The sequence below is a fragment of the Melozone crissalis genome, unplaced genomic scaffold (assembly GCF_028551555.1).
Source record: "Melozone crissalis strain CALT ecotype California unplaced genomic scaffold, PUWL_Pcris_2 ptg000086l_1, whole genome shotgun sequence".
In the NCBI taxonomy this organism is placed as follows: Eukaryota; Metazoa; Chordata; class Aves; order Passeriformes; family Passerellidae; genus Melozone; species Melozone crissalis.
In genome coordinates this window covers 3672905-3696016 of record NW_026535863.1, presented here as the reverse complement: position 1 = coordinate 3696016, position 23112 = coordinate 3672905, and the positions used below count along the sequence as shown (strand labels likewise).

The window sequence follows — 23112 nt, the reverse complement described above, 5'->3', positions numbered from 1 at the left end:
TGCACCCCCTGTGGCAGCAGATCCTGCTCTGTGCACCCCCATACCCAGCCCTGCACATCCTGTGTCCCCAGACCCGCTTTGTGCACCCCCAGATCTTGCTGTGTGCACCCCCAGATCCAGCCCTGCACATCCCCTGTGCACCCCCAGATCTGCTCTGTGATCCAGCCGTGCATGTCCCCTGTATCCCCAGACCTTGCTCTGTGCGCCCTCAGATCTTGATCCTGCACCCCCAGATCCTGCTCTGCGCACTCCCTGTGGCAGCAGATCCTGCTCTGTGCATGCACCCCCAGATCCAGCCCCCTGCACCCCCAGACCCAGCCCTGCACATCCTGCACCCCCAGATCCTGCTCTGTGCATGCACCCCCAGATCCAGCCCCCTGCACCCCCAGATCCTGCTCTGTGCACCCCCAGATCCAGCCCCCTGCACCCCCAGATCCTGCTCTGTGCATGCACCCCCAGATCCAGCCCCCTGCACCCCCAGATCCTGCTCTGTGCACCCCCAGACCCAGCCCTGCACATCCTGTGGCAGCACATCCTGCTCTGCGCACCCCCAGATCCTGCCCCATACACCCCCAAACTCTGCCCTGCACACCCCCTGCACCCCCATATAGTCCCAGAGGCAGCCCCATGCACCCCTGTTCCCCCAGACCCTGCTCTGTGCACCCCCAGATCCTGCCCCATACACCCCCAAACTCTGCCCTGCACACCCCCTGCACCCCCAGATCCAGCCCCATACACCCCCAATTTAGAAAATTGTTTACCCAGCATGTGAATTGTTTCAATTTAATGGCCAATCACAGCCAACTGTGTCAAACCTTCTGAGCCTGTCACAGGTTTTTATTATTTATTCTTTTCTAGCCTTCTGATGTATCCTTTCTCTTTCTTTAGTATAGTTTTAGTATATAATTTCTTTTAATATAATAAAATATAAAATAAATATAATATCAAAAAATAAAAATATAAAATAAAATATAAAATAAACCAGCCTTCTGAAAACTTAAAATTAAATTCTCCTCTCTCACCTTGTCCTAAAAACCTCGCAACCCCACAGGATTCTGCACCAAGACCCTGCTCTGGAGGCACAGCCCTGCAGGGAAACACCAATTCCTGCAACAAAACACCAATTCCTGCAGCTCCAGGGGTTTTTCTGCACCCCAGAAGGGGCCAAAACCCTTATTTACCCTTTTACATTCCCTTTTATTCCACAAAATCAGCAGGAAAAGGCAAAGGCCGCGTGGCAGCAGGGCCTGGATGCCGAACAAACACCTGAATTCCTGCTGGGAGCCCCCAGGAGCTGCCAGGACCTGCCCAAGGTCACCTGGCACTCTCACTAATCCCAGTTTGCCTCATGCCCAGCACTTTATTTGATTTTCGTAACTCTCCTATCAAAAAAGAGCTCAAATAAACCTCAAACTCACCCTGAGCTCAAATAAACCTCAAAACCCTGAGTGGGGCCTTCAACCTGATGGAAAAAAAACCCATAGTCCACATAAATAAATGTCATCTTTATTTAACCAAATATAATTTATCCATTAGGTCGACATCTGTCAGTTATAGGAACTATAAATAATTAAGACAGTCTTTTTTTTTTTCCTGTAATAAAAGAGTAAACCAGGATTTTCATCTGCAGGCAGCTGTAGAGTAGGCATGCATTGGAGTGCAACCAGTGGGAAGAGTTTGGTTTGTTTTTGTTTTGTTTTTCCATCAATATTCCTCAGTTTTAAATGAAATTCTTCCCTGACCATTCCCCAAGCAAACCTTTGATCATATTTAATGTACAGACCCCCCCAGCCCCACCATGAGAGGCAGATTCCTCCTCTAGGGAATTTTTTCCTGGGGGATTAAGTGGTGATGCGACACCAAAAAAAAAGCCAGCAGAGCTTCTCTTTATATCCATAAAAGCTGAAGTGTTAATGGAAGAAAATCTTGCATTTAATTCCTCAACATCAGGCAGAGAAATCAGGTGAACAGCTGAGAATATTCCAGGAAATATTTCAGAAAATATTATTTCAAAAAATATAATATTCCAGGAAAATGGTATTCCAGGAAAATTAATATTCCAGGGAAAATAATATTCCAGGAAATACAATATTCCAGGAAAATGATATTCCAGGAAAAATAATATTCCAGGAAATATAATATTCCAGGAAATACAATATTCCAGGAATATAATATTCCAGGAAAATTATATATTCCAGGAAAATTATATATTCCAGGATTCCCTGGGCTGAGAGCTCAGCACAGCAGGGACAGGGTTTGTTTTGTGGTTGGGTTTTTTCCTTTGGACACAGTTTTGGCCAAAGGAAAACTGAGAAATGTCACCAGAGGGGAGAGAGGAGGATCAGAGCTGCTCCCGCAGGAGCACAGGAGGAGGGAAACTGAGCCTGATGTTGGATTAGCAAGAGAAAAAAGGGGGAAATCACCTCAAAAATACAACTCAGGAGGAGCAGCCTGGAGCAGGGAAGGGTTTGCAGAGCTCCAGAGAGGGCCTGGAGCAGCAAGGAGCTCTGGTTTGGCTCCATCTGCTCCGTGGATTTCCAGAATTCCATCCTGACCCTCCTTTCCAACAATCCAGAACTTCACCCTGACCCTCCTTTCCAAAAATGCAGAACTCCTTCATCCTCCCCCTCCTTTCCATCAGCACCATCCGGAGCCAGGCCCAGCTCTGGCCTGGCACACTGAGCCTGGCCTAACTTTGGTCTTGGTTTGCCCCTCTGGCTGCACTTGCTGTGGGTTTTTCCTGCCCTCCCAGCACGGCCTAAGGGGAAGAGCAGGAATTCCACAAAAAGCAGGAGGGGAAGCAGCAGAGGAGAGAACTCTGCCCCAAAAATCCCAGATTTTACACAAGGGCAGGGGGTTGGTTCCTGTTCCTGCTCCAAGAGCCAGGCCCCTGTGTGTGATCCTGCATTTCCAGCTGGCACAATAATCCCATGGATGTCCTTCCCTGACAGACACCAGCAGCAAAATGCTCCTGCCCAGCTGGGAGAGGCCAGGCTCACCTTGGGGAGATGCTGGGTGGCTTTTCCTGCCTGCAAGGAGCCCCTCAGCACCCCAAAAGGAAACCTGGGCACAAAACCCAGGAGCTGTTTGTCCATCCACCCCTCTGGGAAGGTCAGCCAGGGAATGGAGCAGCACCAGGAGGGATCCCTGGGCAGGAGGATGGTGATGGTGATGGGTGGGGAGGGTCCTCAGCCCCTCTAGGCCAGGCTCAGAGCCAAGGCTGGAACAGCATGCTGCACTCTGGGGTGGGTGGCAAAAAGGAGCCTGGAGATTCCAGCAGAGCCCAGCCTGCTCACTCACATTCCTGTGCTGAACACAGGAGCCTTCCTCACCATCCTCCTCATCCCCCCTCACAGACACTCCCCATTTCTGGGTGTGGGCCCAGGCTGGATCCTCCTTTCAGGGCTACCCCGTGCCCTGGGCCGTGAGGTTGTGCTTGGCTGGAAGGCGCCAGCTCAGCTGGGCAGACCTGAGCTCCACCTGCAGGGTTTAAAAAACGCTTATGAAGCGAAAAAAGCAGCCCTGAACCTCGAGGGAGGGGGCAGGGGGGGCTCCCTGCATGACCTGACCGAGCAGGAACTTAACTGGAACCTTGGTTCGGACACAACTGCTACAAAAATTGCACTTAGTGATTGTCTCGTTACACTTTTTGTTTGTTTGTTTGTCTGTCCTTCCCAAAACTAGATAAGATTTTTCTTTTTTTACAAACTCGGCTTGAAATATAAACCAGGTAAAATTCCCATTGAAAATAATGAGAATCCAGTATCAAAGGTGAAATCTTCCAGGGGGTGGGGGGTGGCAGGACAGGAGGGGGACAAGCAAAGAAACAACAAATGGAAGGAGGAGAGCTGTGGGAAGGGAGGAGCAGGGAGGTTTAATCCCCAACATCGGAGTCCCTGTCCCCGATGAGCCAGAGCAGGTGGAAGCTGAGGGCCAGCAGCCCCGTCCCAATGAGGTCCCCCAGGGCTGTCAGGTACGGGATGGAGAAGTTGTCGGGGTCCAGGTGCCTGCCCCACATCCAGTGCACCATCCAGTCTGCGATGTAGAGCAGGATCAGCACCTGCAAGAGCCACGGCAGCACAGCCCTGAGCCCCTGTGTGACCCCACTGCGGCCCTGCAAACCCCACACGGCAGCCCTGCAGCCCCACAGCAACCCTGCAAACCCCACAGCAACCCTGCAAACCCCACACTGCGGCCCTAAATATCCCACAGCGGCCCTGCAAACCCCACAGCAACCCTGCAAACCCCACTGCAGCCCTGCAAACCCCACACTGCGGCCCTGCAAACCCCACACTGCGGCCCTAAATATCCCACTGCGGCCCTGCAAACCCCACAGCAACCCTGCAAACCCCACTGCAGCCCTGCAAACCCCATAGCAACCCTGCAAACCCCACACTGCGGCCCTGCAAACCCCACACTGCGGCCCTGCAGCCCCACTGCGGCCCTGCAAACCCCATAGCAACCCTGCAAACCCCACTGCAGCCCTGCAGCCCCACAGCAACCCTGCAAACCCCACACTGCGGCCCTAAATATCCCACAGCGGCCCTGCAAACCCCACACTGCGGCCCTGCAGCCCCACTGCAGCCCTGCAAACCCCACACTGCGGCCCTGCAAACCCCACTGCAGCCCTGCAGCCCCACAGCAACCCTGCAAACCCCATAGCAACCCTGCAAACCCCACTGCAGCCCTGCAAACCCCATAGCAACCCTGCAAACCCCACACTGCGGCCCTGCAAACCCCACACTGCGGCCCTGCAGCCCCACTGCGGCCCTGCAAACCCCACACTGCGGCCCTGCAAACCCCACACTGCGGCCCTGCAAACCCCACTGTGGCCCTGCAAACCCCACACTGCGGCCCTAAATATCCCACAGCGGCCCTGCAAACCCCATAGCAACCCTGCAAACCCCACACTGCGGCCCTGCAAACCCCATAGCAACCCTGCAAACCCCACACTGCGGCCCTGCAAACCCCATAGCAACCCTGCAAACCCCACACTGCGGCCCTGCAAACCCCATAGCAACCCTGCAAACCCCACACTGCGGCCCTGCAAACCCCATAGCAACCCTGCAAACCCCACACTGCGGCCCTGCAGCCCCACTGCGGCCCTGCAAACCCCATAGCAACCCTGCAAACCCTACACTGCGGCCCTGCAAACCCCACACTGCAACCCTGCAAACCCCACACTGCGGCCCTGCAAACCCCACTGTGGCCCTGCAAACCCCACTGTGGCCCTGCAAACCCCACACTGCGGCCCTGCAGCCCCACTGCGGCCCTGCAAACCCCATAGCAACCCTGCAAACCCCACACTGCAGCCCTGCAAACCCCATAGCAACCCTGCAAACCCCACACTGCAGCCCTGCAAACCCCATAGCAACCCTGCAAACCCCACACTGCGGCCCTGCAAACCCCACACTGCGGCCCTGCAAACCCCATAGCAACCCTGCAAACCCCACACTGCGGCCCTGCCTGGCCTAGGGGAGCACAACCCCATGGGAACAACAACCCCATGGGCCAAAGTAACCCCATGGGCTACATCCACCCTGTGGAAACAGCAACACTGTGGCCACAACCACCCCAGGGGCCACCCCATGGCCACAATTAACCCCGTGGGCCACAATAACCCCATGGGCACAACAAACCTATGGGCTCAATTAACCCATGGGCCACAACAACCCCAAAGGCCACAGCAACCCCATGGGCCACAATTAATCTTGTAACAACCCCATGGCCACAACCACCTCATGGCCACAATTAACCCATGGCCGCAATTAACCCCATGGGCCACAACAATCCCAGGGGCAGAACAAAGCAACCCTGTGGCCACAACAACCCCAAAGGTCACAACAACCCCATGGCCACAATTAACACCACAGGCACAATTAACCCCATGGGCTACAGCAACCCCAAAGGCCACAGCAACCCCACAACAACCCCATGGGCACAATTAACCCCACAGGCTACAATTAACCCCACAACAACCCCATAGCCACATTTAACCCCACAGGCCACAACAGCGCCACAGCCCACAACAACCCCATAGGCCACAATTAACCCCGTGGGCCACAACAACCCCACAACAACCCCATGGCCACAATCAACCCCACAGCAACTCCATGGACCACAATTAACCCCGTGGGCACAACAACCCCACATGAACAACAACCCCATGGGAACAACAATCCCACAGGCCACAGTTAACCCCATGGGCCACAATTAACCCCCTGGTCATAATTAAACCCATGGGCACAATTAACCCCACAGGGTTAACAACCCCATGGGCACAATTAACCCCACGGGCACAACAAAATCTGCAGTGGGTCCTCCCAAGCTTTGGTCCGTGTGTCCCTCACAGCCCTGTGGGCTCCCCCAGCCCCAGGGAATGCCAGGGCAAAGGGCAGCACAGGGCACACGTTCCTGAAAAATTGCACATCCTCTTTTCCTCACCAGGCCTTTCCAAATTGCCAAATCACCCCCCAGGACAGATTAGCACACTTTGGCTACCAAAAAAACTTTAAAAAGAGACAAAATGCGGATTTTAAGCTCCCCAGGAATGGCAGGATGGAAGAATTGTGTGCTCAGGTGCCCACGAAGGAGCTCCTGAGGGATCCCTCTGCCCAGCACAGCATCTCTGGGCAGGGACAGGCACGCCTGGGCAGGTGCCACCCGCGTCCCTGAGGCTCCCAGCTCACCTGGAGCAGCGCTGCTGTCATGTAGAAGACGATGAAGATGAGGGTGAGCGTGGTGTGCCCCCCCTGCATGGAGTGGATGGTGTAGAGGAACACCAGGTGCCCGGGCACCACCAGCAGGAACAGCACGCGGGCAGAGCGGGAGTTCACGTCTGCAGAGGGCACAGAAGGGCACATTCACACCCTGCATGTGCCCAAGTGTCACACCCTGATTTTTTAAGATTTTCTAAGCCTTCTGCTGTTGACATTCTTGTAGCAAAAATAACTCATTGCAAATAATTGTAAATTATATTTTATATTTTCAATATAAAATATATTAAATATGTTCATTATATTTTATAAAATATAAATATAGAAATATACATATATAGGTTTGCATATTTTATATATTTATATTATATATAAATATATAAATGTATAATTATATTTATAATATAATATATAAAAATTAATATTTATAAAATATAAATTATTGTAAAAGTAACTCATTGTGAATAATTGTAAATTACTGTAAAATATATTTTAATATAAAATATATATTTAATATATTTTATAAAATGTCTATATATAAATATATAAATATAGGTTTGCATATTTTATATATTTATATAATATATAAATATATAACTATATGATTATATTTATAAAATATAATATATAAAGAAATTATATTTATAAATTATAAATTATTGAAAAAATAACTCATTGTAAATAATTGTAAAATATATTTTAATATAAAATATAGAAAATAGAGATTTAATATATTTTATAAAATATAAATATCTAAATATACATATATAGTTTTGCATATTTTATATATTTGCATAATATGTAATATATAAATGTATAGTTATATTTATAAACTATAATATATAAATCAATTACATTTATAAAATATAAATTATTGTAAAAATAACTCATTGTAAATAATTGTAAATTATTGTAAAATATTTTTTATATTTTTATATAAAATATATATTAAATATATTTTATAAAATATCAATATATGGGTTTCCATTTCCTATTTATCATTGTAAATAATTGTAAATTATTGTAAAATATTTTTTATATTTTTATATAAAATATATATTAAATATATTTTATAAAATATCAATATATGGGTTTCCATTTCCTATTTATCATTGTAAATAATTGTAAATTATTGTAAAATATTTTTTATATTTTTATATAAAATATATATTAAATATATTTTATAAAATATCAATATATGGGTTTCCATTTCCTATTTCAGGGGGGCCTCCTGCCTCCCTTAGCACACACCTGTCTGTTCAAACCAAGACATCCACAATTCACCTTCCAGCTCAGGATAATAAAGAACTGCTATTCCTATTCCCATATCTTTTCCTGAGAACCTCTTAATTTTAAAATTATAATAATCTGGACAGAGGGGGTTTACATTTCCCATTTCAGGGGGACCTCCTGCCTTCCTGAACAGAACCTGTCTGTGCAAACCAAGACACCCACAAATCCCCTTCCAGCTCAAAATTAAATAAAGAACTGTTACTCCTATTCCCATATCTTTGCATGAGAGCCCCTTAATTTCAAATTTATAATAATTTAGAGGGAGGGGAGTTTAAATTTTCCATTTGCTGCCTTCCTTAGCAGAACCTGTCTGTTCAAACCAAGACATCCACAAATCACCTTCCAGCCCAGGATAATAAAGAACTGTTACTCCTATTCCCATATCTTTGCCTGAGAGCCCCTTAATTTCAAATTTATAACAATTCAGAGGAGAGGAGGCTTCTGCCTTCCTTAGTCTGCTCAAACCAAGACACCCACAAATCCCCTTCCAGCTCAAGATTAAATAAAGAACTGTTATTCCTATTCCCATATCTTTGCATGAGAGCCCCTTAATTTCAAATTTATAACAATTTGGAGGGAGGGGTTTATATTTCCCATTTCCTGCCTTCCATAGCAGAATCTCTCTATTCAAACCAAGACACCCACAAATCCCCTTCCAGCCCAGGCCACCCCACAGCCCCATTTCCCCCCAGCAGAGCCCTGGATGGGGCAGGACAGCCCCAGCCTGACCCGGGCAGGGCTGTGCCCCCTTTGCTGTGCCCCCTTTGCTGTGCCCAGCTGGCACCCAGCCCTCCCTCCAGGCTGTACCTGAGCTGCAGAAGGTGCTGCAGGGGCTGGGGCACTTGCGAGGGGCCGGGCCAGGGCCTTCTCCAGGCTCCCCACTCATGTGCAGGTAGGTGGAGATGCGGCTGGCCTGCACTGCCACCAGGTTGCCACCCACACCTGTGGGACAGGGGAACTTCTGTGAGCCACAGAGAAGTTTGAGAAGAGGAATTCTTCCTTTGTTTAGCCCTGGAAGAGTTTCCCACCAAGGTTGTTGGCGTAGAAAGCAAGAAAGAAAGAATAGAGGAAAAGAAGGGGGGGGAAAAGGAAAGGGGGAAAAAAAGGAAGGGGGAAGGAAAAAAGGAAGGGAGGAGAAGGATCCATGTTTTCCCCTGAAAGAATTCCCCACCAAGGTTGTTGAATGTAGAAACCAAGAAAGAAAGAATAGGGGAAAAAGAAAAGAAGGGGGAAAAGAAGGAGGGGCGGGGGGGAAGGAAGGGGAGAGGAAAAAAAGGAAGGGGAAAAAAAAAAAGAAAAGGGGGGAAGGATCCATGCTTACCCCAGAAAGAATTTTCCACCAAGGTTGTTGGCATAGAAACCAAGAAAGAAAGAATGGGGGGAAAAGAAAAGAAGAAAGGGGGAAAAAGAAGGGAAGGGGAAGATGAAAGGGGGGAAAAGGGAAAAGGGAAAAAGGGAAAAGGAAAAAAGGGAAAAGGAAAAGAAGAGGAAAAAGAAAAGGGGAAAAAGGAGGTGCCCCAGAGGAGAATGAGTGTCCTGAAGCCCCAGACCATCCCAGTTAGCCAAGAGCAGAGGGTGACAGGGTGGCACAGGGTGTGCCCCAGAGGAGAATGAGTGTCCTGAAATCCCACCCAACCCCAGTTTGCCAAGAGCTGCAGCCCAGGGCAGGGCAGGACTCACCATTGATGACTGGGGTGAACACTGCCATGCCAGCAAAGTTGGGGTCCGACACCGTCCTGTCCAGAATGAGCCCCCCGACGCTGCAGGGGAGAGGGGCAGTCAGTGCTGGGGTCACTGGGGGGCTCTGGGCACAGGGACAGGAGCAGGCTCACCTGCTGATGGCCATGGCGATGATGACAGGCTCCCAGCCCGAGTACAGCACCTCCCTGGTGGCAGAATTCCTCCTGGCAATGATGATCCAGATGGGCAGCAGCGACAGGAAGAAGGCGCACACCAAGGGGTTCACGTAGGCTCTGCTCTCTGGGCAGGGGGAGAAGCAGAAAAAGAAGCAGAAAAATCAAAGCCACGTTCCTCAGGAGCTCCAGGAGGAGCAGGGACAATCCAGGGCAGCCTGGAGCCTGCAGGATGTGGTGGCTCCTTGTCACAGCTGTCCCCTGTGAAACACCTGGATGGGTTCACCAGCAGATCTCAGGGAGGTCTCTGCAATCCCAGCTCTCATCCCCACTTCCCACTCCTGGGCAGCATCTCCCAGGGCTGCTCCCTTCAGCCCTGGAGGAACCTGGCTGAGCACCAGGGAAGAAAGGAGAAAAGAAAGGGAAAGGGAAACGAAAAGGGAAGGAAAAGGAAAAGGGGAGGAAAAGGGGAGGAAAAGGGGAGGAAAAGGGGAGGAAAAGGGAGCTTATTAGGAGTCACAGAGAGGTTAGAAACTCATCTAGAGAGCAGATCATCACTTTGTTGACTAAATTTCCCTTGAGATTCTGTCATGGACCCTGCACTGCAGTACACCCTAGGCTGAGTTCTCTCCTGCATGGTGCCAACCTCTCCCTGAGACCTCACCTGGAGAGGAGGAGGAGGAGTTCAAGGCAGTGAGAAGCTCCATCCCCTCCCCTAAGCTGAACCAGGCCCAACTGAGGGAGCTCCAGGGCAGGAACCCCACACACCCCGAGGAAGATTCCAGAGGAAGAGGGTGAACAATGAGAGGGGGACACAGCAAGGAGCAGGCAGAGCCTGGGCCTCTTGCTGGTGCTCACCCAGCTCCTTGTAGAGCCCCCAGCTGATCCCTGAGAGCAGGGCCAGGGTGATGAGGTCCCCCAGGCTGGCAGCGATCGGCGTGGCCACGTTGTCAGGATTGATCCCCATCTTCTTGGAGCCAATGATCACCCCGATCATAATCATGCCTGCAGCCAGAAAGAGGCCAAAAAAACCAAAATAAGGCCGAGGGGAGGTTGATATTTCAGGAGGAAGGGCACAGCACAGGGGGGACTCTCACCCAGGACCAGGGAAGCGATGAAGGCAGTGGCCACGCTGCTGGCACACAGCAGGACAGCGTGGTCCATGCTGAAGTGCCCATCTGGGATCCACCCAAACACCACGGCTGCAATCGAGGCCAGGAAGCCAACCACGGTGGCCTGGACCTGGAAATGGAAAGCACAGGGTCACTAAAACACCAGGACAGTCCCACCATGGCCTGGACCTGGAAATGGAAAGCACAGGGTCACCAGGACAGTGCCACCATGGACAGGATGTGGAAATGGAAAGCACAGGGTCACCAGGACAGTCCCACCATGGTGGCCTGGACTTGGAAATAAAAAGCACAGGGTCACCAGGACAGTGCCACCATGGATTGGACCTGGAAATGGAAAGCACAGGGTCACCAGGACAGTGCCACCATGGATTGGACTTGGAAATGGAAAGCACAGGGTCACCAGGACAGTGCCACCATGGATTGGACCTGGAAATGGAAAGCACAGGGTCACCAGGACACCAGGACAGTGCCACCATGGATTGGACCTGGAAATGGAAAGCACAGGGTCACCAGGACACCAGGACAGTCCCACCATGGCCTGGACCTGGAAATAGAAAACACAGGGTCACCAGGACAGTGCCACCATGGACAGGATGTGGAAATGGAAGCACAGGGTCACCAGGACAGTCCCAGGGGGTGGGGAGAGCTTGAGCACATCCACGAGGCTGGAGATGGAACACAAACCCTGTGAGGAAGCCCTGAGGGAGCTGGGGGTGCTCAGCCTGGAGAAAAGGAGACTCAGGGGTGCCCCCATCACTGTGCAGCTCCTGACAGGTGCCCGTGCTCAGCTGGGGCTGGGCTCTGTCAGCAGGCACTGACACAAACAGAGCACACAGCCTCAAGGGACATTTAGGTTGGATAGCAGGAAAAAGCTTTTTACAGAAAGGGTGATAAAGTTCTGGAATGTTCTGCCAGTGGTGGAGTCCCCATCCCTGGGGGTATTTAACAAAGCCTGGATGTGGCACTGGGGGCCAGGGTTTAGGTGAGGGGTTGGGGCTGGGTTGGACTCGATGATCTGCAAGGTCCCTTCCAACCCAGTGATTCTGTGAGAGCTTGCCCAGAGAAGCTGTGGCTGCCTCATCCCTGGAAATGCCGTGAATATTCCCCTGCCCTCTGCTCACCTGTATCAGAGCCATGTTCCCTGTAATCATCTTCCAGAGCTCTTTGTGCGAATCCATTTGGCCAATATTAGCCTGTAAGAGAAAACCAGACACCATTGCACCTGCCAACAGCCAAATCCCTGCCTGCCAGGAGCAGGAGGGGACTCAGACCCTCAGGAGAACAATTCAGCAGGAAAGGGAGCGCGAAGGGAAATCGACACCAACCAAAAATCCAAAAATTTTGGTGTCACCAACCAAAAATCTGATGGGAATGCTGCAAAATCAAAAAGATCTCTCTGTGCCCCTGCGTGGTGGTGTTCACAGGATGAGGGAAGAGATGAGAATCTTGACTCCATGTTTCAGAAGGCTGATTTATATTATATTATATTATATTATATTATATTATATTATATTATATATTGTATATATATTTTATATTATATATTGTGTATATTACATTATTTTGCATTTATTTACATTTAATATTGTATTTATATTGTAATTACATTACATTGTAATTACATTACATTGTAATTACATTACATTGTAATTACATTACATCATATCATATCACATTATATAATATCATATTATATCATATAATATCATATTATATTATATCATATATTATATCATATCATATGATATAATACGATATAATATAATATTATATTATATTAATTATATTATATTAATTATATTATATATTATTTATTGTATATATATTTTATATTATATATTGTGTATATTACATTATTTTGTATTTATATTACATTTAATATTGTATTTATACTGTAATTACATTACATTGTAATTACATTACAGTATATCATATCATATTACATTATATTATATTACATTATTTTACATTATATTACATTACATTATATCATATCATATGAAAATGAGATACTAAAACTGTACTAAAAGAATAGAAGAAAGGATTTCATCAGAAGGCTTAAAAGGAAAGGAAAAGAATGATAATAAAATCTTGTGAGACAGCTGGACTGTGATTGGCCATTAATTAAAAACATTTTTAATTAGAAACAACCCCATGAGACCAATCCCAGATGCACCTGTTGCATCCCACAGCAGCAGATAATCAATGTTTGCATTTCATTCCTGAGGCCTCCCAGCTTCTCAGGAGAAAAAATCCTAATGAAAGGATATTTCATAAAATATATCCATGGCACCCCTGCAGCCACAAACTGCATTTCGTGTGCTGGCCCTGGCTGGGTCAGGCTGCCCCAGGTCAGCAGCACCGCCAGGGAAAGCTCCAGCTCCGGGAAAAGCTGAGCAAACAAGGCTGGGGACACGTGGGGACACAGGGGAGCCGCCAGCCCTGGCACAGGGGGCACCTGGCACCGGGAGAGCCTGAGCAGGGCGGGCAGGATTGAAAAATAACCCAGCGAATATCAGTGCGGGGGACACCAACCAGGGCAGGAGGTGGAAATGGCTTTAATTCCTGGTGAAGGGTCCAAAATAAGGCAGAGGAATCGCTGCAGGGCATGAGCTCTGCTCCTCCCGCCACCTCCGGGGTCTTTATGGGAAGAATGGGTCAATTTCTACCAAACTGGGTAAATTTATACCCAATTTGCATCATTAGAAGCTGATGAACTCAGCAAACAAGGGAGAGGCTCAAACACTGGAGTGGGAAATGCATTTTGAAGGAATACATTTTAAATTTTGAAGGAGTTAGAGAAGGGATCTTTGACTTTTTTAGATGATGGGATTTATTTTCCTTATTTTTTACAGGAAGGGTGAGTTCAGCTCACATCTTCACTGCATGGCTCAGAAGCCCTCAAAACCTCTAGTTACAAGACTTTTTAAGGATTTATTGACCATTAGAACACTGCCAACAAGGATATTTGTGCTTTTTGACCCATTCTTTAAATATTTCATCTTATGGACTCATGCTGCAGTGTGAGCTTTCTTAGCTAATCATGCTATGACACAAAAACCTACAGAACCGCATCCTAAACTTCTTCAAACCTGTGCAAAACAGCAGCAATTTCCTGCTCTCAGGTGGAAAATAATAAATCCAGATGGATTAATTTGATTAATTAATTGATAATTAATCCCCCTGTTCTCCTTGCTGGATGTGCTTTACCGAGATGCTCCCACCTCTGGGGCAAATTCTGGGCACAGAGGGGGAAGGAATGGGGGAAAAGCAACAAAAAGCGGAGCAGCAGATCCAGCAGAGCAATCTGAGCTCCATAAGAAGCCTGACCTTAAAATTCCAGCGCCATGGCAATTAGGCTGGGATTAGCATAACCTCCCTTAATCCTTTAACTAATGGGGGAGTTTGGCCTCTTAATTGTGAAAGGGATTTCTGAGGTGCCCCAAGGCAGCACTAATTAGGAACCCAAAGCCTGAGAAAGGGCTCCAGGCTGTGGAGAGAGCTTGGGGTTGTATTTGTGCCCAGACAAAGGAAGGAATGATAAATCTGACTCTTTTCAGACGGCTAATTTATTATTTTAATATATTGTATTGAAGAATACTAAACTAAACTATCCTAAAGAACACAGAAAGGATATTTACAGAAGGTTAAAAAGATAATAATAAAAACTTGTGACTGTGGAAAAAGTCTGACAAGGCTTGGCCCTGATTGGCCAATAAATCAAAACAATTCACATTAAACTAATTAAACAATCACCTGTTAGATAAACAGTCTTCAAACACATCCCAAAGCAGCAAAACACAGAAAAAACAATGAAATAACTGTGTTCCTTTTTCTCTGAAGCTTCTTAGAAGAAGAATCTTGAACAAAGAGTTTTTTTGGAAAATATGAATGTAACACTTGTATTGTATTTGTGGGGTGCCTAGATGAAGGAAGGAATGATAGATCTGACTGTATGTTCTCACAAGGCTAATTTATTATTTTTTTATATTCTATTAAAGAATAATATACTAAACTATCCTAAAGAATACAAAAAAGATATTTACAGAAGGTTAAAAAGATAATAACAAAAACTTGTGACTGTGGAAAGAGTCTGACACAGATTGGCCCTGATTGGCCAATAAATCAAAACAATTCACATTAAACTAATTAAACAATCACCTGTTAGATAAACAGTCTTCAAACACATCCCAAAGCAGCAAAACACAGAAAAAACCAACGAAATAACTGTGTTCCTTTTTCTCTGAAGCTTCTTAGAAGAAAAATCTTCAACAAAGAGATTTTTTGGAAAACATGAATGTAGCACTTGTATTTGTGGGGCGCCCAGATGAGGGAAGGAATGATAGATCTGACTCTGTGTTTTCAGAAGGCTAATTTATTATTTTTTAACATTATATTAAAGAATAATATGCTAAACTATATTAAAGAATACAGAAAGGATACTTACAAAAGGTTAAAAAGATAATAATGAAAACTTGTGACTGTTTCCAGAGTCCAACACAGCTTGGCCCTGATTGACCAATAAGCCAATATAATTCACATTAAACCAATGAAACAATCACCTGTGGTTGGTTTCATGTGAATTGTTGGTTTCGTGCGAATTTCAATCTCCAAACACATTCCGAAGCAGCAAAACACAGGAGAAGCAAATCAGGTAATTATTGTCTTCCTTTTTCTCTGAAGCTTCTCAGCTTCTTAGAAGAAAAACCATAAACAAGGAGATTTTGTGGAAAATTTTTTGGGACCGACCCTGGTGAGCTGTGGGCAGGGAGGAGCCCCCCACACCCACCTGGGAGCAGAGACCCTCCTGTGCCACCAGGCTGGGGGCGTCTGCAGCTTTAATTCCAGGATTTGGGGAGCACAGGGGGGAAGGCAGAGGGCAAAGCCTCTGGGGACAGGACAGGAGCCCTGTGCTGGCATCCCCAGGGCGGATGGGGCAAAATTCTGCATTTCCTGCGACAAAACTGCCCCAAAAGTGCCCCAGGAGGGGACACACAAGGGACAGCAGTGCCCAAGCACTGCCCCTGAGCAGCCCAGCAGGGAGAGGGGCCCTGGGGCCAGGAGAGCAAGGATGCCAACAATGGAGAGGGACACAAACAAAGGGAATTGTTTGTTTGATTGATTGTTTGTTTCAGAGAGAAGGGGTGAACAAAGTTCAGCCTCTGTCCCAGCAGAAGGAGGAGGAAAAAGGAGGAGGAAAAAGGAGGGGGAAAAAGGAGGGGGAAAAAGGAGGGGGAAAAAGGAGGAGGAAAAGGAGGAGGAAAAAGGAGGAGGGAAAGGATCCAGAGATCCCCCTGTGCAGCTCTGCTGTGGCTTCTCCTGCAGCAAGGGCAGGCTCAGAGGAAGGGAATGAGCCCAGCAGAATTTGGTTATGGGATTTGGCAGCCTCACACCAATAAACGTCACAGCTTGGTATTGGCACTGGCACACCCACCAAACAGGTCACAAAGGCTTTGTCTGGGCTACAATTGGTTAAAATCATGACACCGGAGCCTGTTGATTTGGCTAAAGCAACCCAAACATTGATTTTTGGTTGATCTACAGGCACATCTGCATGGCAGAAGGAAGCAAATAAAACAAACAAGTGCTAATAGATCATTGGATTCAACCCTATATTTGATTCAACCCTGTATTGGATTCAATTCTATATTCGATTCAACCCAATTTTTGGTTAATCTCCACAGCCAGGGTGAATCCCAGCAGGACAAACACCCAGCTGTGACCTCCATCCTTGCAGACCCTGTCACTCCCAGCTGTCCCCTCCTGCCCTGGGGACACTCCAGTGCCAGCTCCTGCTGGAACAGCTGGATCCCAACCCCTGGGGGACACTCCAGTGCCAGCTCCTGCTGGAACAGCTGGATCCCAGCCCCTGGGGGACATTCCTGTGCCAGCTCCTGCTGGAACAGCTGGATCCCAGCCCCTGGGGGGACATTCCAGTGCCAGCTCCTGCTGGAACAGCTGGATCCCAGCCCCTGGGGGACACTCCAGTGCCAGCTCCTGCTGGAACAGCTGGATCCCAGCCCCTGGGGGGACACTCCAGTGCCAGTTCCTGCTGGAACAGCTGGATCCCAGCCCCTGGGGGGACATTCCAGTGCCAGCTCCTGCTGGAACAGCTGGATCCCAGCCCCTGGGGGACACTCCTGTGCCAGCTCCTGCTGGAACAGCTGGATGCCAACCCCAGCACAGCCCCTGAGCTGGCAGCAAAGCTCCAGCACCATTAACCCTTCACACCCCACCAGCCAGCAGGGTGTGAACACCTCCCCAGCACAGCTGGACCCCGGCTCTGGTGCCTGGGGTCACCCACACGGAGAAATTTGGGGGTTTTACCCTCCCACACACACACAGAGGAGGTGTCCCTGTCCCTCCCCAGCTCCTGGGCACTCACAGCTGTGGACAGGCGCGATGCCAGCGTCATCTCCAGGTTCCCCTTCAGCCCCAGCAGAGCAGGAACCAAGATGAACACCTCAGTGACCTGCTTGAAGACGTCCCAGTGCTGCAAGGTTAAAGCACATTCAGTAAAACCAGGAAATCTCACCAAAGCAATTCAATAAAACCAGCAAAGGACATTCAATGAAACCAGCAAAGGACATTCAATGAAACCAGCCGACCTCACCAAAGCCAGCACATCTCACCAAAGCACATGCAATAAAACCAGAAAATCTCATCAAAGCACACTCAATAAAACCAGCAAATCTCTGATCAAAGCACTTTCAATAAAACCAGGAAATCCACCCAAAGCACACTCAATAAAACCAGCCAATCTCACCAAAGCACATTCAATAAATTCAGCTCATCTCTGACCAAAGCAAATTCAATAAAACCAGCCAATCTCACATTAAAGCACATTCAATAAAACCAGCAAATTTCACCAAACCACATTCAATAAAACCAGGAAATGTCACCAAAGCACATCCAATAAAACCAGCCAATCTCACATTAAAGCACATTCAATAAAACCAGCAAATTTCACCAAACCACATTCAATAAAACCAGCCCATCTTACCAAAGCACATTCAATAAATTCAGCTCATCTCTGACCAAAGTACACCCAATAAAATCAGCCAATCTCACCAAATTACATTCAATAAAACCAGCCAGTCTCACATTAAAGCACATTCAATAAAACCAGAAAATCTCACCAAAGCACACTCAATAAAACCAGCAAATCTCTGACCAAAGCACAGTCAATAAAACCAGCACATCTCTGACCAAAGCACATCAATAAAACCAGCCAATCTCACCAAACCACATTCAATGAAACCAACATTTCTCACCCAAACACCCTCAACAAACCCAGCCCATCTCACCGTGGCTGGTGCCAGCCCTGCCTCTGGCTCAGTGCCACCCTCCCTGTGCCCCCTGTCCCTGCCCTGAGCACCCCCAGTGCCCTCCCTGCTGCCACTCTGGGACTCCCCCTGTGACATTTGCAGCAGCGAGCACAGCTCCTGCCGGGCTGAGAAACAGCCCTGAGCCAGCAACTGCCACTGAAAATCCCCCGGTGACAAAATGTTCACACACACACAGAGGCCAGAACAGGGAAACACGGAGAGGCTTTGCCCAATTCTTGCAGCTTTTGGCAGATTTGAGTGCTGGAGTTTGGTCAGACTCAGCTGAGAGCCTTTGCTGTGTCTTGCAAATATATATATATATATAAAAACCTTTTATTTATATATATATATATGTATATATATGTATATATATATGTATATATATGTGTGTATATATATGTATGTTTATATATGTGTGTATATATATGTATGTATATATGTATGTATATATGCATGTATATATGTATGTATATATATAGATAGATATATAGATGTAGATATATATAGATATAGATATATATAGATATATAGATATATACAGATATATATAAAAACTTTATATATATATTTAAACTATATATAATTATATACATTATAGAATTATATATTATAATAAAATAATATATTCATATAATAACGATATAGTATAATAAAATTTTATAAATATAAAAATTACATGTGAAATTATATATATAATTATATACCTATATAATTATATCTATTATATTAATATAATAAGATATTAATATAATAATGCATAATAATAAAATTTTTAAAATATATAAATTTTCCTATATAAAATTTTATATATCAAATATTTATTTTATAAATTTTATCTATATATGGAAAATATATAATATATATAATATATATCTTATATGTTATATATTAATATATATTTTATATAATATATAATTTTTTCTATATAGAATATATTTTTATATTTATAATATATATTATACATTATAGAATTATATCTAATATAGAATAATATAATATAATGTAATACAATATAATATAACATAATAATTATATAGTGTAATAATATAATATTATATATATATTTGCAAGACACAGCAAAGGCTTATAGCCTTTATTATATAATAATGAAATAATAAAATAATAGTAACAATAAAATAGCAAAAATATGAATATGAATATGAATATAAATATAAATCCTTCTGCCCAGGATCCCATGCAGCACTGGTGTTCTGGGACCTGGGAGGTTCTGGAAAAATCCTCCATCCCCCTTCCCAGCCATGGGAATTGAATTCCAAGGCTAAAGGGAGTTGGAGCTGCTGGCAGCACAGGCTGAGCTGCTCTGGGAATTCCACAGGAATTACAAAGTTTTACTCCTAAAGGCCACAGGAACCAGAACACGGAGCTGAGCCAGAGCCTCCCAGCCCTTCTATTGTAGCTCCCAAATTTCTGTTGTTCCTTCAAATCCTGATTTTCTAAAAGGGCATCCTGAAGTTGAACTTTATCAAGGAATAATTAATTGTGTAATTGATTGAATTGCAAATAACTGCTGACAAAAACTGTGGAAGTGCTGAAGACTTCAGCGCAGTTTGGAGTATGAAAGATGAGAGCTGACATTATGAACACCATGTGTCAACACTGCCCGCAAGGGCAGCGCCTGCTCCAGGAAAAACTTTAGCTTGGGCTCAAATCACTTTGGGGAACTTCCAGCAGAGCCAGGCAGGGACATTATGAAGGGAAAACACGCTTGAAATATCCTTTTTTTTTTTTTTTTTTTTTTCAGAAAACGATTCCAGTAAAGCTATTCTGGAATAATTTCCCCCGTCCAGCCTTTCCTGTTTGGAGTCCCTTCCCAGCTGTCCCGGCAGGTCCCACCACGATGAGCAGAGCTCAAAGGCACGCGGGGAAACTGCTGCTGTGGGCAGGACAGCACCCACAAACCCCAAACAAACCCTCTGCCCTCCTGGCACTGGGGCTGGCACCGGAGCCTCGCGCTGCCCACACCACCAGGCCTTGTTCGCCCAGCCCAGCAGCTCCAGGCTGAGCAGTTTGGGCTGCCCAAATGGATGTGTCCCCCTCCAAAGCCCAGTTTTGGCTGCCCAAACGGACGTGTCCCCATCCCAAAGCCCAGTTTGTGCTGCCCAAATGGACGTGTCCCCATCCCAAAGCCCAGTTTGCGCCCCAGGGATGGAGGCTCTGCCCAGGAGAAGCTGCTCTGCTGCCAGGCACGCCTGGGGGACGTGGTGGGAGCAGCTCAGGCTGCAGAGGCAGCGTTCCCACATGCCAACACAGCCAGGCTGGCACATTCCCACAGGGAACACCTCGGTTCTCACCCAGGGGCAGCTGCCAGCTCCCTGCTGGCCTTTCCTAAGAGTCACCAGCACAGCCTGTGTCAGGGGAGCACCCTGTCATGTCTGGGTGGCTCCAAGCACAAGGAATGGTGCAGGCAGCTCTGGAATGAGCCTGGCACACACACAGGGAAGCATTAACCTGGCAGAGCCAGCACCTGAGTGGGAAAGGGACAAAGGAGCCAGTCCCAGGGCTGGGGTGGCACCTGGGGTGTCCCAGGGCTGGGGTGGCACCAGGCAGCAGCAGCAGGGAAGGGTTTTGTCCCCAGCTGTCTCAGCTCCCAGGCTGCACCTTCTCTGAGCCCTCTCCTTCCTTCATTCCTCACTTCTCGTCCATCTCATTAATTTAACTGAGCTTTACAAAGCCAGGGCTGGGACAAGGAGCTGGAGGGCTCCCCCATTTCTGCCTCCCCAGCCAGCACACCAGGGATAAACTGTTCTCCCTCTCCTTGTTGCTGAAGCAGCCTTGGCATTCCTTCATTGCAGCCTTGGCATTCCTTTATTATTCCTTTATTATTCCTTTATCCCACCCAGCCCTGCAGAGTGCCAGGGGAGCACCAGCCCTACCTGCACCATGTCCTGCCATAACTGCAGGAGGTCCAGCACCATCCCAGCCCCACCTGCACCATCCCAGCCCCACCTGCACCATGTCCAGCACCATCCCAGCCCCACCTGCACCATCCCAGCCCCACCTGCACCATCCCAGCCCCACCTGCACCACGTCCAGCACCATCCCAGCCCCACCTGCACCATGTCCAGCCCCACCCCAGCCATACCTGCACGATGTCCAGCACCATCCCAGCAGCCACCGTGCCAAATCCAGCCAGCAGGAAGGGGAACAGCACCTGCAGCCCGATGGAAAACGAGGTCTCCTTGAGGGGCGAGGGGGGCTCAGGCCCCCGCTCCGTGCTGGTGTCATCGCTCTCGTTGCTCTGGCTGCCGTTCTCCAGCAGAGCATCCTCCTCCCTCACCCCTTTGGCGTTGGCTCGGGACTCCAGCACCACCAGGTCCACGGCGGTGCCCTCGGGCCGCAGGAAATGCTCGGGCCCCGCGGGCTGCCCGCAGTCCCCGTTGGCCTGGGGGGGATCCTTGGGCTCCAGCGTGGATGTCATGCTGCAGGACACGCTCTCCCGACCCTTGGCTCGCTGGGCCTACAGCCAGCAGCTGCTCCAGGAGGGATCTTCTGCCAGCAGCTTATCCACACGGCCTTGCCAGCATCCAGGAGGGAGCTGTGCCAGCGCTGCTCGCCCGCCCGGGAGTGCGGAGCCTGCTGCTGCGGCAGCGATCCCCATCAAGCAGGGACGCGGAGCACAGGGGACACGGCAGCAGCTGGGAATGGCTCAGTTCCCCCTGGCTCTGCTCTCTTCCAGCGCCCTGTGCACGATCCGAGCTCTCCTCCCCAGATCTGTGATGCCTTAGTGCATCTCCTCCCAGATTTCTTCCAGCAGATGTGACGGGGCAGAGGGAAAAATAGACGAAGTAAAGGATGCTGAAACTTAAAGGAACACTGAAGGAGAGGATTGGCTTTCAGACATGATCCCGCTCAGGCTCTTCTGGCTGCCAGGGCTTTGCCAGCAGCACCGTCCCCTCTGCAGGATTCCCCTCCGAAGGCTCCTGCGGCTTTCAGCCAGCACAGCCAGCGCTTCCAGCAGGCTGCGAGTGTCACCGCCGCCCTCCTCCTCCTCCTCCTCCTTCCCCAGCAGCACGAGGCCAGCACAGTTCCTGTTACTCGCACCAACAGCAGCTCCCAGCGAGGGTTGGTTACTCACGGAGCCGGCCGGGCTGCAGGGTGGGGGCTGGCATTGGGGCAGCCTGGCACACAACGCGCGTTCCCGACAGCTCGCCCGTCACCTGAAACACACGGGGGGAAAGCCGATATTCCGGGGGGTCCCGCGGCAGCCGCTCCATCCGCTCCCTCCAACCTTCGCCGTACCCCCACCTCTCCCCCGGGCACCCTCAGCGGCTGAGCCGGGGGATGCGGGCACCGGGAGGGACCCGCAGGGCGATCCCCGCGGCCGGGGCTCCTCCCGCCTCCCGCAGCGCCCCGCGAGCCGCCAGCTCCGGAGCGGGGCTGCCCCCGGCCGGTCCCCACGGTACCGCCGCCCGTGTCCCCGCCGTGCCCCGCGGTGCGGGTACCGAGTCCCCGCCGTGCCGGTACCGCCCGGTGCCGCTCGCTCCGCTCCCGCTGCGCACCCGCGGCTCCTCCGCCGCCCCGCGCTCTGCCCCGCCGGGCCCCGCCCCGCGCCGCCCTGACATCACCGCCGGCCAATGGCGACCGCGCCCGCCCCGCCGCGCCGCGCTCCCATTGGTCCGGCCCGCGTGGCGTCACGTCTGGCCCCGCCCCCGGCGCGGAGCGCGTTCCCCGCTGTGCGGATAGGCCACGCCCCTTTGGCGGCGCGGGGGCGGGGCCTGTGGGTCACGTGCGGCTGAGCCCGCACCGGGCGGGAGCGGTCAGTCTGTCT

The 23112-nt window shown here is 48.9% G+C and overlaps 1 protein-coding gene across 3 annotated transcripts; it reads right to left on the bottom strand.

Moving 5' to 3' along the window:
• Positions 1-2461: 2461 nt before the first annotated feature.
• SLC41A1 (solute carrier family 41 member 1) lies at positions 2462-22874 on the bottom strand. 3 transcript variants are annotated; one of them, XM_054290700.1, is made up of 11 exons: positions 22787-22874; positions 21427-22501; positions 17381-17488; positions 12117-12188; positions 10960-11104; positions 10721-10867; positions 9842-9989; positions 9690-9769; positions 8817-8951; positions 6690-6838; positions 2462-4060 (listed from the first exon to the last, which is right to left on the bottom strand). In XM_054290700.1, exons 2-11 carry the CDS (start codon positions 21760-21762, stop codon positions 3875-3877), a joined length of 1506 nt encoding a protein of 501 aa, XP_054146675.1. In that variant the 5' UTR covers positions 21763-22501; positions 22787-22874; the 3' UTR covers positions 2462-3874. The 3 variants fall into 3 exon arrangements, with proteins under 3 accessions (XP_054146675.1, XP_054146676.1, XP_054146677.1); XM_054290701.1 differs by having other exon boundaries at positions 22844-22861; XM_054290702.1 differs by lacking the exons at positions 21427-22501; positions 22787-22874 and adding an exon at positions 21291-21312.
• Positions 22875-23112: the final 238 nt, after the last annotated feature.

Coding starts and splice junctions, on each gene's coding strand:
- SLC41A1 (XM_054290700.1), bottom strand. CDS start 21,762: ATGACATCCACGCTGGAGCCCAAGGATCCCCCCCAGGCCAACGGGGAC. Junction 17,489..21,426: donor TGGTGCTGGACATCGTGCAG/GTATGGCTGGGG, acceptor TTAACCTTGCAG/CACTGGGACGTCTTCAAGCA. Junction 12,189..17,380: donor CATCGCGCCTGTCCACAGCT/GTGAGTGCCCAG, acceptor TTTCTCTTACAG/GCTAATATTGGCCAAATGGA.